The 14,786-nt window shown below is 48.9% G+C and overlaps 1 protein-coding gene across 1 annotated transcript; it reads right to left on the reverse strand.

Annotated features, from left to right (window-relative positions):
• Positions 1-10,071: 10,071 nt before the first annotated feature.
• LOC122228400 (selenoprotein W-like) lies at positions 10,072-10,403 on the reverse strand. Its single transcript, XM_042953430.1, is given in 1 exon segment — positions 10,072-10,403. A coding segment is annotated over 1 exon segment (258 nt). The 5' UTR covers positions 10,401-10,403; the 3' UTR covers positions 10,072-10,142.
• Positions 10,404-14,786: the final 4,383 nt, after the last annotated feature.

Raw genomic sequence — 14,786 nt, forward strand, 5'->3', positions numbered from 1 at the left:
GAAAAAAAGGGGAAATGGCCAAATAATGGAATGGTCAAATGGTGATTTTTCTCTAGAATATAGCAAGGCCGGGTGGAATAGAGAGGAGAATCCCATATTCAGGTCTGCCCCAACCGCCCTCTCTCCAGCTCCAGTGTGCACGTGCACACACAGACAGACAGACAAACACGGACACACAGACACGCACCTGCGTGCACACACCCATCCCCACATTCACCCACACACCTGCTGCCTCGAGGTACATCTGAGACCTTTTGTTAGTTGACCGATCAACGGTCTGACTCCCTTTCTCATTATAGGACACAGACAATGTGTTCTTGCACACATACACCTGCAGGGTGAGACCTGCATGACACAGCTGTCCCCTTAGCTGTGGTGGGCAACCTCACACACTCACTCCCGCTGATAATCCCCGATCAGATTCCGGCCTCCCCACTCCGTTCCTGCCCCTGCACACACACTCCCCACCGGTCCAAGCTTCATCTGAGATGCAGGAACCTGCGGAAAGAGGGTTGAGGGTGTCAGAAGGGACAAGAGCAGGGGTGCCCTGGTGGCTCAGTCGGATGAGCATCTGACTCTTGATTTCAGCTCCAGTCATGATGTCATGGTTTGTGAGTTCAAGCCCCACATTGGGCTCTGCACTGACAGTGGAGGCTGCTTGGGATTCTCTGTCTCCCTCTCTCTCTGCCCCTCCCCTGCTCACTCTCTTTCTCTCTCAAAAATAAATAAACATTTGTTTAAGAAGGGACAAGAACAAACAGAAACCCATGGGGGAGGGGAAGGAAAAAAAGAAGAAGAAGAAGAAAAAAGAAGTTAGAGTGGGAGAGAACCAAAGCATAAGAGACTCTTAAAAACTGAAAACAAACTGAGGGTTGATGGGGGGTGGGAGGGAGGGGAGGGTAGGTGATGGGCATTGAAGAGGGCATCTTTTGGGATGAGCACTGGGTGCTGTATGGAAACCAATTTGACAATAAATTTCATATATTAAAAAATAAAATAAAATAAAATCTTGATTAAAAAATCTCCCCCCCCCCAAAAAAAAGAAGGGACAAGAACAGAGAGAAGGGGATTCCCCTGGGCCCCCAGTGCACTCCACCCATTATCTTACTCAATGCCAAAGGCAAGGAAGGAAGGCAGGAAAGGGGGCCATTTCTGGAGCCAATTGCCTGAGTTTGAGCCCTGCCTCTGACACTTGCTGTGTGACCTTGGGCAGGCTACTTAACCTTTCCGTGCCTCAATTTCCTCATCTGTAAAGTGGAGATGATAAGTATACATCCCATAGGACTGCTATGAAAAGTAAGTGAGTTAAGGCTCGTAAAGCACGCAGAGCGTCTGGCACACCATAGGCCCATGATAGACATTAGTGTGGTTATTATCCCCGTGATAACTCCTGCGGAAGAGACTGTGTCCTGTGTCCTGCTGGGGAGCTGAGTTCCACCTGCAGTGCAAGTGGGGGGTGCAGATTGGAGCCAGGCTGTCTTACTACCCGCCAGGAACTTTTCCTGCTTTGCCAGAGCGGTTCCCTCTTCCCCCCCCACACCGGCAGCTCCCCTAGCCTGTGCCTCTCAGTCAACTCCATCCTTCCAGATGCCCAGGCCCCAAACCTTAGTGTCATCCTGACTCAGCTCTTTCTCTTCCAGTGTCAGCCGACCCAGTGGCAAGCCCCACGAGCGCCACCTTCAAAGGCACCCGGAGTCTGCTGGCTCCGCAGCCCCCACCTGCCGCGCGGGCCCCAGCACCCTGCACTCCTTCGGGGTGGTCTCCCCTCTAGCCCCTGCACCTCCTCTCCAGGAACAACAGCCAGAGGGATCCAGCTGAATGTAAGTCAGATCATGACCCTGCTCTGCTTCAAACCCTCCGATGGCTCCCGTCTTGCTCAGATCAAAGCCAAAGTCTTTATGGTAGCCCCAAGTTCCTGCGTGCTCTGGCACCCGGCCGCTCTCTCACCTGAACTTCTGCCCTCGCTCGCCCTGCTCTGGCCCCACTAGATTCCTGATGTCCCTCCAACGCCACCCTGCTGCCCCACTTCCACTGGGAATGCTCTCCCCCACAGATCCACTTGGCCCACACCTACCCTTGCTTCAGGTCTGTGCTCACAGGCCACCTCCTCAGCGAGGCCTAGGCTGACCACTCTGCTTAAAACTGCAAACCACTCCCAACCAGCCCCAGCCTCACCCCCTCCTACTTCGTCACTGTCTCACAAACTATTATTCTTTCCCATTTACTAACTTATCAGTAAATGTATTTTCTTCTCCACTAGAATCTAGGCTCCACAAAGGCAGGAATACGGGCCTGCTACATCCCCAGTGCTTGAAACTGTGCCTGGAACATAGCAGGTGCCCAGCGAATGTTGAACAAGTCAATGACCCAGCAGAGCTTGGAGGGAGAGAAGCCGTATTCAGCTCCTTTCCTCCTCCCTTCTCACCCCTGGATGGTTTCTCCATGTGCCCACAGCAGGAGCTCAGTAAGAGGGCACATGATCTGGGTCTCCCTGCCTTTTATTTTGTGGCTGCTCAGATTTTTAGAACATCTTTTCTGAGCCATTTACATTTAGATTTTCGCAGAGCAACTGTCTACTGGTAGAGAGAGAACCATGGTCCCCAGGCGGAGTAGCATTTGGGGTGGGGGTGGGGGGAGTTGCTCTAAGCCACTGCTGGGGCCAGCGAAGGGTTGTTCACATCTAAGACAAGCCACAGATGGAAAAGGGAGGCAGCCAGGGGAGAGGACAGAGAGAAGAAAAATGCCTTTGTTACTCATTTCTCGGTGCACCTACACTAGAACAAGAATAATGGAAATCAGACTAGAAGCTAAAAAAATCACCCACCGTCCTGACATCCTTCACAAATCGCACTGTGGCATATTTATTTGTGATGACAGGCTCTGGGCAGAGGCTGGGGACAGTGGTTCCAGGGACACAGAGCAGGGGACCGAGTTACAGGACCACCCTTGGAGACCCCAGCCTCAGTGCCAATGTGCCAGATGAGCCGGAGCAGAAGCGGTGCCAGCTTCCACTGAGGTCCCATCTGGAAAATGGGGCAGAGCAACCAAAGCCTGAAAAACACAGAGGCAGCACATTCAGGACGAGAGGGATGCTGGGTGGGCGAGAGGGAGGCCGGGCAGGCAGGGTGGGGGCCCGGGGCTTTGGCACCAGATGGTGGGCAGTTGATCTCCGCTCCAGGCTCCGGGCTCCGGACTAAGTGAGCTTGGCCATCTTAACCTGGGTTTCAGCTCTTACAAAAATGGGATACACATCTCACAAGGTTATTGTGGACATGAAATAATATAATATTTATGTATTTGCATTTAGATATTTAGGTATAATAGTGCATATGCGTATTTATATACAGCACATCTACAATTTAGCACATATAGATATCATTTTACAGCAATAAGTCCCCTGCCAGTTTCCCGCTACTCCTATTTCCATTCTACCAAAGGGAATCGCAGAGGGAGGAAGTAAAAGAAATCAGAATAAAAATACCTTTCGTCTCATGCACTTGGCCAAGGTTTTGAACCCAGTACATGGAAGAGTAATCTCATTTAGAACATATCATTCAAGAGGAGACAGGGTGGCTCAGTGAGTGAAGCCACAGGCTCTTGATTTCAGGTCAGGTCATGATCTCACGGTTTGTGAGATCGAGCCCCACGACGGGCTCCGTGCTGACCGGGGGGAGAGCCCATTTGGGATTCTCTCCCTGCCCTTTCCCTTGCTTGTGCTCTCTCTCTCTCTCTCAACCTCTCTCTCTCAATAAATAAATAAATGTTAAAAAAAAAAAAAGAACATATCAAAGCACAAGAAAATGGTTGTTTTCCAGCAAAAAAAAAAAAAAAAAGCAAGCATTATAACATATCACACATGCACACATATCTTCTTTCATCAAAATCAAGCTGAGGCAATTACCAAGCCTCTGAATGCTGCCCCCATTCATGCCCCCGCCACAGGACTTCGCAAGCACAAATCCCTCCATAGAGTCTAAAATCCCGCCAAGTGGGGAACTGACAGCTCCGAAAATTGCAAGAAACCTGTGATGTCAGGAAACACGCGGCATGGGCGGTAAACAAGCGCCTGATTTCCATCTGCCTCCGTTTCCTTCCCAGGTGTCACCCTGGAAGGAACTGCCTGATCCCAGGGAGCACAGCCATGTAACAGTGTACAGAGGGTGTGGAGTGGGCTGCACAGGTTCTGCGGTCCAAACCCTGCTCACCTCCTGGGTGCGTGTGAGCCTGAGCTGATCTTTTGGCATTTCCAGGCCTCAGTTTCTCCATCTGTGAATCGGGTTCCTGAGTCTCTACTTCCTAGGAGATGGTGTGAGCCAACCAAATAGCACGATGCCTGCCTGGCACATAAGATGCTCTCATAGTGGAAGCTGCAGGCACCCCTCGAAGCTCACTGGCACGTACCCTTCCTGCCAAAGCCAATGGCTTCCTACAGACAGGCCTTGGCAGGTCCTTCCCCAGAGCCTTCACTCACTGCCTGGACCCTTGCAGCAATCACACAGATGACAGTCAAGAATTGGCAGAGGCATACCTGGCTTTTTTGTCCCTCGGAGGGCAATTCCACTCAAAGAAGGTTCCCAGAGGTCCCCAGGAAGTGAGCCCAGCTGCCCACGCCCATCACCTGCTCATTAACGCCCCCTACATTGGGTTCCTTCCCTTACCTCTTCCCACTTCTCTTCCCCCAATGAGTGTTCCCTGGGCCCGCCTCTGGGGAAACTTAACCTAAGACAGGGCTCGATACATGTTGGCTATTAAAATAGTAAGAAGGGGAGCATGGCCAGCTCAGTGGGCAGAACATGTGACTCTTGATCTCAGGGTTGTAGGTTCAAGCCCCCTGGTAGGTATAGAGATTACTTAAAAATAAAGTTTTAAAAAAAATAGTAAGAAGAAGAGGGGCCAATAATATGGCAGCATCTTGAGGCTGAGATCCTAGCAGACATCTAGTTAGCGTCCCTTCTAAGACTCTAAGAGAGTTGGCTGGAGACCACTGGGGATCCCCCGCAGAGACGAGGTGGGGGGGCTTCGTTATTGTTGGGTTTTCACTTCCCAAAGATTTACAGAAACAGACATAAGTTGGTCAGGCCCTGGTTGGGGGTAGAAACAAAACCTGTTTTAGATCGAACCAAAGTACATTCCCGAAAGTATTGTATTACAGGAGATCTTTATAACAAACCTATAGTGAACTTTTCCTCCTCTTGTGGGGAATGTGGTTCCTAAGAACTACCACCTGGTTCTGTTCCAAACCTGTCCTTGCTCTCCCGGGAAACTACAGGAAGGCTCTTAAAAGCTGATTCTTTAAATATGGCTTTCTGTTTTGTTCTTGCTGATGTAATCATGACTGTACTGAGCATGAACAATTTCTCCTAAAGGTCAATGAGGTTTCAACAAGCCCTGGGGATGCCCCCCCACTTTTGGTTGCAAGCCCTCACTAAGAGGGTTATTGCTCATCACACATTTATTTGGGGCCAAGGGAGGGACAGACAGGATGCTGGTGGCTTTGAGGGTGGGCGTCAGCCAAAGAGAGACGGCAGAGATTGGTTTTGTTCAAATTTTCAAGGGAATGCAGAGGAAGAGAAGAAAGTGGCTGGACAGACAGCTGGGAGCACAGACCTTTGTAAGACAAGTAGGGAAGTGGAAGGGACCCAGACAGAATCACCAGCCAAGTCAAAGGAAGTACATCAAAGAGATGGGGGCAGAGTGGGGAGATTTTCCACTATCAAATTGGAAAAGAAATTCATGATAATACACAGTGTTGTTGAAGACATGGGGAGTCGAGCAATCTCTACCATGAGCTGTGGTTGTAACTTGATACAACTTTTCTGGAGGACAATATAGTAAGTCATGTGTATCCCAGAGCAATTTTTCTCTCGTCCATTTACCGGTAGATTTCGCTTTTGAAATGTTCTTCCTAATTTTGTTTCTAACAGGGGGAAATGGGGGGCCCCTGGGTGGCTCAATCGGTTGAGCTTCTGACTTCAGCTCAGGTCATGACCTCGCGGTTCGTGGGTTCGAGCCCCATGTCGGGCTCTGTGCTGATAGCTCGGAGCCCAGAGCCCTGCTTCAGATTCTCCTTCTCTCCCTCTCTATCTGCCCCTCTCTCACTCACTCTCTCTGAAAATAAATAAACTTTAAAAGAATCCCAGCAATATTGGTTCAACAAATTATGGTTTTATCAAGACTGAAATAACGGGAGAGCTGCTTAAATTGATGGTGTGAATGTTTATTGATATGCGAGAAGATTTGACAAATACGGCCAACGGGAAAACAAATCATGGAGCTATATGTCAAGGATGATCTCCATATTTTTTCTGGTTAAGTAGATACTGATTAAAATATACAAGAGCTGCAACACAGTATCAGTGGGGGGGTCCTCTTGGTGATGGATGCTGAGGGTGTCTGTGCCGTGGGGCATCGCCTCCATGTGGTCCATTAAGACCTTCAGGTGACGCCCGTTTAGGTGACGCCAGCACCACTCAAACCCCTTCTAATGTGCATCCCTTTTGCAGATGTTGGAATTGCTGTCTCCTCAAAAAAACCTGCTATATCTCACAGACTCCCTTGTATCTCAGTCACCTCAATGACCTTACAGCTTTTGAATACTTGTGTGGACTGAATTGTGTCCTCCCAAATTCATACATGGATGCCCTCACCCCCAGTGTGACAGGATCTGAAGGTGGGGCCTTTGGGAAGTGATTAGGTTAGATGAGGTCATGAGGGCGGGGCCCCATCATGGGCTTAGTGCCCTTGTAAGAAGAGACCCCAGACAGCTTTCGTCCCCTCACCCTCTCCCTGCCATGTGATGACACAGCAGGACAGCGGCCATCAGGAAGAGTCCTCACCAGCAACTAGATCAACACCTTGCTCTCAGACTTCTCAGCCACCAGAACCATGAGGGACAAACGTCTGTGGCTTAAGCCCCCCAGTCTGTGGTGTTGTGTTAGAGCAGCCTGGGCCAGTGCAGATACGATTTCCATCCTTTATATGGCAAGCCAGACTTCTGAAGTCTGATTCCCTTTCATGTCTTAAAGGTAAACTTCGTTTCTAAATGCTCTGATCTCCACGGGGCTTGGCTGCTTTGGCTATTCTTGTCTGTTGCCTGTAGCTCCATTTCTGGGGAGTTCCGGTGCCCTGGAATCCAGCGACCCGGCAGGGCTCAGGGCCCCAGGGCTGCTGGTGTGGATGGGGGCAGCCGTGCCCTGATTCAGCAGCCGGGTCAGGGTGGCGGTGCTGTGGATCTGGCACCGGCCTCTAGAAGAACAGCTTCCCCCTTGGTGGCCGAGCTCTGCTGTGTGGTTGTAGAAATCAATGCTGAAAATTTCAGCTGGAATCTGCTCTTCAGCCCCTGATGATTCTACAGACCAATTGAGTCCCCTGAGAAATGTCCCCTTCTCTGCCCTGAAACTAGCCTGGGTGTCCTCACCTCGTGATGCCCGTCAGAGGAGCTGGGTGTCCCCGGCCCCGCCTCGCCCCACCTATTTTACGGCAGAAACTCCAAACCCAGCTTTCCTTGGGGTCTTTTGATTCTCCAAAATCTCAACAGTGACTATTCCAGTCTGTTTGTCACCCTCTGGTCATAATTAATCCTAGCGCAAGGCGATCCGTCTGCCTGAACAGGACAGCTTGTCTACAAAGATCTGATTTCAAAGATCTAGATCACCATATTTGCATTTTTCTGATGTTTACTACCTTGTGTTACCGATATCATAAAAGAAGTTCCAGAAATAAAGGTATAACGTGTGAAGGTAGGACACAAGGCAGTGTAGGATGCTACACTGGACACAAGAACCCCGTCTAGCAATCAGTTCCCTAAAAAGAGATGGTTGGATTTCACCACTGAGTCCTCTAGCTATATGTCATCTGATACCACAGTGGTCGCTGCCTACTGAGCACTTGAAATATGGTTACTCTGAATTAAGATGTGCTGAAAGTGTAAAATACACATCAGATCTCAAAAAGCTGGTACAAAAAAAAAAACAAAAAAGAATGGAAAATGTCCCACTAATAATTTTTTTTAATGAATACATGTTACAGGTTGAAATGATACTAGTTTGGATATATTGAGTTAAATGAAACATATTTATTTCAAAAGTAAAGTAAAGTTTACTTGTCCCTTCACTTTTTGGGTTTTTTTAAGTTTATTTATTTATTTTGAGAGAGAGAGAGAGACAGAGCAAGTGAGCGAGCATGACTGGGGAAGGTGCAGAGAGAGAGAATCCCAAGCAGGCTCTGCACTGTCAGCCTAGAGCCTGACTTGGGGCTCGATCTCACAAAATGTGAGATCATGACCTGAGCTGAAATCAAGAGTTGGACGCTCAACCGACTAAGCTACCCAGGCACCCCTCTCTTTTTACTTTTTGAAGGTGGCCGCTAGAAAAATTTTAATTCCATGTGTAACTGGCATTTTTATTTCGATTAGATGGCCCTACCCTAAAGCATCTCAGAGATGGGGAGGGACAAAAGCCTCACTTTTGGGGTCAGGAAATGAAGACACTAAAGGGAGATCCGGGGATGGGCTGGGAAGGTAACTTTTTTCAGAAAACTGGCAGTAAAGAGGCAACAAGGACAATGGCTTGGGGGGAGGGGAGGGGAAGAGGAGACATATTTAAGGGTGGGGAATCTGAGGATGCTGGGTAAAGATTAGGATACACGAAAAGGAAGGCAAATCTTCCAGAGAGAGGAAGATACATTGAACCAGTCCCAGAGTGGGGATGCGGGACAGAAACAGACGCTGAAAGTCCCACTGAAGAGGAATACCTACGAGCATTGTTCCCTTAACTGGAAAGGCAGGCTGGAACAGTGCAGGGGAACACAGTAAGCTATGTCATGTACACACAAAGACTGGGAGTGAATCACTAGGAACATTAGCGCTCTCCAGGAGTGGCACTGAACTTTCCCCAGTGCGGGTTTTTCTGTGCTTTCCCAGGGTCCTCCAACAGATAGGTATTGATCTTGTAATTAGAAGAGCAAATAAAAAAATTTTTTTTCAAGACTCCAAGAGGCCTGAGGAGCTTCTGGATTGGAGAAGGACACACAGAAGGCAGTTGTTCTGAGTCCCCTGGAGATCCACCCCAGGCTGAAGAATCAGAATCTTGAGGAGGGGGCTCCCCAGCTATTTGGAGGAAGCCAAGCTCAGAGCCTTTCTGGCTTTGCTGCGCAGCCCGTAAAGTTGCCTGGAGGTACCAGATGTGATGATACAGATGTGAGTACTGGGTCCAGGCTGAGAGGCTATCAGTGTCTTAGACTGAGGGCCCTTCCGGGGTTGCTGGCTCCACACCTGTTCTCAGCAGCAGCAAAGAAGCCTGGGAGGGCTGCTGGGGCAAAGCCCACGAATGAAAGCCTCCCCACGAGACTTGAGGCTGAAGGAGGGGGGCAGCACCACCCTGGCAGGCCCCTGCACAGCACCGGTGCCCTGGAACTGCCTGTTGCAGTCAACTAATTCTTCAAGCCCTCTGACCTTTAGTCCCCTGCTTCGTGGCAAGGGCTGCTTTGGGTCAACCTGGTCTACCTTGGGTTTAGGATAAAATGAGCTCCCGACTACTTCAGGGAGCGCTAACGATGTGCCCAGTCCCACTAAACCTTCACAACAGCCCTACCGTCCCATTTTACAGATGAGGGAACTGTGGCTCAGAGAAGTTAAGCCGTTTGCCCGAGGGAATTAAGGTCCGAGACTGATAACCAAGTGGCAAAATCAGAACTCTCATCAAGGTTGTTCACTGCAGAGCCCGTCCTGAGCTTTCTTTCTCTTTTTCAAAAACTCATCCAATGTTTACTGGATAACGAACCATTGCCAACACTGCTGAAATCTGCAACTCACCCACCCAGATCCCTGTCTTGGCCACCCCCTGAGAAGGAAGCCGGGAGCCAGAGAGAAGCCAGAGGGATAGGGGATGCAGGGAGAGGGAAGAGAAAAGCAGGGAGAGGGAGGAGCTAGACAGGACACAGGGGTACACTCCCAGGGACACACACACACACACACGCACACACACACAGGCAAGGACCACGGGCGTGAGTCTCTGCCCCACCTGGTGACCACAGGGACATCAAAGAAAGATCAGGCATCCACAAGACATTTCAGTCCTTCCTATCTTGATGTGTCTGTTGTGAGGGGCTGGACCAAGGTCATTGGACTCTGTCTTCAGGACACATTAGCCTTGAGCCAAGGCGGCTCTGATCGCAGCCACCAACTTCAGAAACTTACTCTCCATGTCCGTGTACCCATCACCTCCCTTCTTGGAGTGAAACAACTTCCCTGCTACCATCACTTCAAAGCCGGTGGCCTGCGGAGTCCCCTTGCTGCAGATGTCCAGGCTTCTGGGGAGCTCATCTTCTAACATCTTGTGCTGCAGGTACTTGGATTTGTAGCTTCAAGCACCACAATAAATGACTCAGGTGGCAAGGGCCATGGCTGGCGACCACAGCTTGGGCAGGGGCACAGACAGGTGACCTACCTGAGGCACAGACAGGAGAGCTCAGTCCTTGGCATGCATCTGAGTGTCATGGACACAGGGTTTGGACCTGAGGAGGAAAGTCCAGAATGTTGTGTCTCTCTCCCGTCAGAAAGGTGGAGAGTCCTGGGCTGGCCTCCTGAGGGGAGATGCTAGGCACGGGGTGGGGGGCTTTGAGGGGAGGGACCCTTGAGAGGGGGCCCGGAAGGTACCGTGTTCAATACAGCATCGTTTTCAACTTGTCAGAACTTGCCAAATGAATTACAAAATAAAACCCCAAATGACAGAATAATGAGCAATTCATTTGAAATGTAAAATAAATAGGTAAATCTCTGGTGAGAGGGCAAAATAAATGGCATTCGGATGACATTTGGTGATTAAATTAAACAGTAATGAACTTGTGAGTAATGTGCCCAGAGATGGCTAGGGAGGGTGATTTTTTTTTTTCCTCAAGCCGAGGACTTAAATCTCCAGCTGTTCCCAGTTCTCATGTCTGGGAGCCTAGCTGGGGGTCAAGGGAGTCGGAGGGGAGCAACTGACCCACCCACTCCACCAGAGACCCAGCCTGGAGTGGGGGGCCAGCCTTGAGTTTTGAGGGACGCAAGCCCAGGTCTTTTGGTACCAGGGGAAACTTCCAGATCATCTAGCCTGCTTCTGTCATTTATACTGTGGGAAGCTGAGTCCCAGAAAGGTCCAGAGACTTGTCCAAGGGTGACCAGTAGAGCGAAGACCAAGGTCTTCTGACCTGCCTACTTCACCACATCTCTTCTCCCCCCATAATAGCTGGTCCCCAGTATGACCAGAGATGACCCCCAGTAACCACACCTCCTAACATCCACACGCTTATGTGGCGCCTCCCTTCGAATCCAAGCTGGACTGTGACTTGCCGTGGGCCAACAGAACATGATGGAAGTGATGCTGTGTGACATTCAAGGCCAAGTCACAAGAAACCTTGCAGCTTCTACCTAAGACTCTTAGAACACTCATTCCAGGGAAAACCAGCCACCATGTAAGAAGTCCAACTACCCTCCATGCTGTGAGGAGGCCCAAGCTAGCTACATGGAGAGGCTGCACGTAGAGGGAGAGATTGGTATTCTAGCATCTCAAATAAGGCACCAGGTGTGTGCATGAAGAATCCAGCCCTGCCAACCTGTACACCACGGGGCTGTAACCACATGAAAGTCCCCAAGAGAGGTCCACCCAGCTGAGTCTAGTCAACCCACAGCAATGTGAGAGTTAATAATAAATTTTTGTTTCCAGTTATTGTGATGGGTTAATTTGGTGTGTCAATTGGGCTAAGGGGGTACCCGGAAAACTGGCAAACATTATTTCTGGGAGTGATGTGAGCCACCCAGCCACGAAGCTGGGGGTGCACAAACACTCCATCATCAAATGGAAGTGGTATATACAAGATCAGGACCAAGCAGGCCCTGAAGGCATAGGCAAATTGCATGAAGAAATGGCCCAGATGCCCAGGTCCCCACTTGCTACACCACTTTCTCTCACCCAGCCTGCATCTATGGTCTCATGGGGAGCTCCCTATGATGGGTTGACAGAGGAAGAGGAGACGTAGGCCTGGTTTACAGATGGTTGTGTGCAACATGCAGGTAATACTCAGAGTGGACAGCCGCAGCAAGACTGCCCCTCCCTGGGACATCCCCGAAGGACATGGTGAAGCAAAATCTCCCAAAGTGGGAAGACAAAACGGCAAAATTTTGGCCATGGCATCTTGTTGTCTGCTTTTCTTGGAAGAAAAAATGGCCAGATGTGTGACCATATACACACATATACTGGTTCATGAGCTGTGGCCAATGGTTTAGCTGGATGGTTGGAATGAACATGGCTTAAAAACTGGTGAGAAGGGTGCCCGGCTGGCTCAGTTGGAGGAGTATGTGACTCTTGATCTTGGCACTGTGAGTTTGAGCCTCCCATGGAGTAAAGAGATTACTTAAAAATAAAATATTTTAAAAAGTGAAAACTGGGGCGCCTGGGTGGCTCAGTCGGTTGAGCGTCCGACTTCAGCTCAGGTCATGATCTCACGGTCCGTGAGTTCGAGCCCTGAGTCGGGCTCTGGGCTGATGGCTCAGAGCCTGGAGCTTGCTTCCGATTCTGTGTCTCCCTCTCTCTCTGCCCCTCCCCCGTTCATGCTGTGTCTCTCTCTGTCTCAAAAATAAATAAACGTTAAAAAAAATTTAAAAAAAAAGTGAAAACAGGGGGAGCTGGGTGGCTCTGTCAGTTAAGCATCAGACTCTTGATTTTATCTCAGGTCATGGTCTCACAGTTGTGAGATTGAGCCCCCTGTCCATGCTGGGCATAGAGCCTGCTTAAGATTCTCTCTCTCTCTTTCCTTCTCTCTCTCCCCTTCCTCCCACGCATGCTCACATTCACTCTCTGTCTCTCAAAAACAAACAAAATAAAATAAAATAAAATAAAATAAAATAAAATAAAATAAAATAAAAATTGGTGACAAAGAAATTTGAGGAAGAGGTATGTGGATAGTCCTCTCTGAATGGGCAAAAAAATGTGAAGATATTTGTGTTGTACATGAATGCTTACCAAAAGGTAATCTCAGCAGAGGATGATTTTAATGACCAAGTGGCTAGGAGAACACCTTCTATGAATACCAGTCAGCCTCTCTCCTTAGACAACTTTGTCATTGCCCAATGGGCTCATGAACAAAATGGCCATGGTGGCATGGATGGAAGTTGTTTCTGGGCTCGGCAACATGACTTCCACTTACCAAGGCCAACTTGGCTATGGCCACTGCTGAGTGCCCAATTCACCATCATCAGAGACCAACACAGAGCCCCCAGTAGGGCACCATTTCCCAAGGGGATCAGCCAGCTACTGATGGCAGGTTGGTTACACTGGATCACTTCCATCACGGATGGGGCAGCTTTTTGTCCTTACTGGAATAGACACTTATTCTGGATATAGACTTACCTCCCCTCCATGTAACACTTCTACCAAAACTACCGTCCGTGGATTTAGAGAGTACCTTACCTACTGTCACAGTATTCCACACAACACTGCTTCTGATCAAGGAATTAACTTACAACAAAAGAAGTGTGGCAATGAGCTCATGATCATGGAATTCATTGGTCTTATCATGCTCCCTGCCATCCTAAGGCAGCTGACTTGATAGAACAGTGGAATAGCCCTTGGAAGACTCAATTACAGTGTCGACTAGGTGGTAATACTTTGTAGGGCTGGGGCAAGGTTCTCCAGAAGGCTATATATGCTCCAATATACGGTGTTGTTTCTCCAATAGACAGGATTCACAGTCCAAAAATCAAGGGTAGAAATTAGAGCGGCACCACTCGCTATTAACCTTAGTGACTCACTAGCAAAATTTTTGCTTCCTGTTCCAGAAACTTTATGCTCTAATTGGACTAGAGGTCTTAGTTCCAGAGGGACAAATGCATCTACCGGGAGACACAATGATTCCATTGAACTGGAAGCTAAGACTGCCACCCAGTGACTTTGGGAACTTCAGGCCTCTGAGTCAACAGGCAAAGAAGGGAATCACAGTCCTGGCTGGGGTGATTGATCCTGACTTCCAAGGGGAAATTGAGCTCTTACTCCCCAAAGGAATATGGAAGAGTATGCCTGGAATACAGGAGATCCCTTAGGGCATCTCTTAGTGTTACCATGCCCTGTGATTAAAGTCAATGGAAAACTAGGGGCGCCTCGGTGGTGCAGTCGGTTGGGCGTCTGACTTCAGCTCAGGTCATGATCTCACAGTCTGTGGGTTCGAGCCCCACGTCGGGCTCTGTGCTGACAGCTCAGAGCCTGGAGCCTGCTTCAGATTCTGTGTCTCTCTCTCTGCCCCTCCCCTGCTCATGCTCTGTCTCTCTCTGTCTCAAAAACAAATAAAAACATTAAAAAAAAATTGAGTCAATGGAAAACTGTAACAACTTAATTCTGGCAGGACTATGAATGACCCAGACCCTTTAGGAATGAAGGTTTGGGTCACCCCACCACATAAAAGACCATGACTAGCTGAGGTGTTGCTGAAGGCAGAGGGAATACAGCATGTATAACAGAAGAAGATAGTTATAAATACCAGCTATGACCAAATGACCAGTTACAGAAATGAGGACCGTAATTACCATCAGTATTTCCTCCTTATTGTTATGACTATGTTTGTGTGTATATATATACATGTATGAAGCAAATATCTCTCTTTTCTTTCCTCTCTTATTCCCTGGTCATATAACATAAATGTACTGACTTAACGTCAGTTTTCACATATTGCTGATTTTATATCACACTATTTAAGTTGTGGCATATCAAGAAGAGTACACATCACTCAAGGACTTTACCTCTTCTTCTGCCGGAGGA

Source organism: Panthera leo, chromosome C1 (assembly GCF_018350215.1).
Source record: "Panthera leo isolate Ple1 chromosome C1, P.leo_Ple1_pat1.1, whole genome shotgun sequence".
Lineage (NCBI taxonomy): Eukaryota > Metazoa > Chordata > Mammalia > Carnivora > Felidae > Panthera > Panthera leo.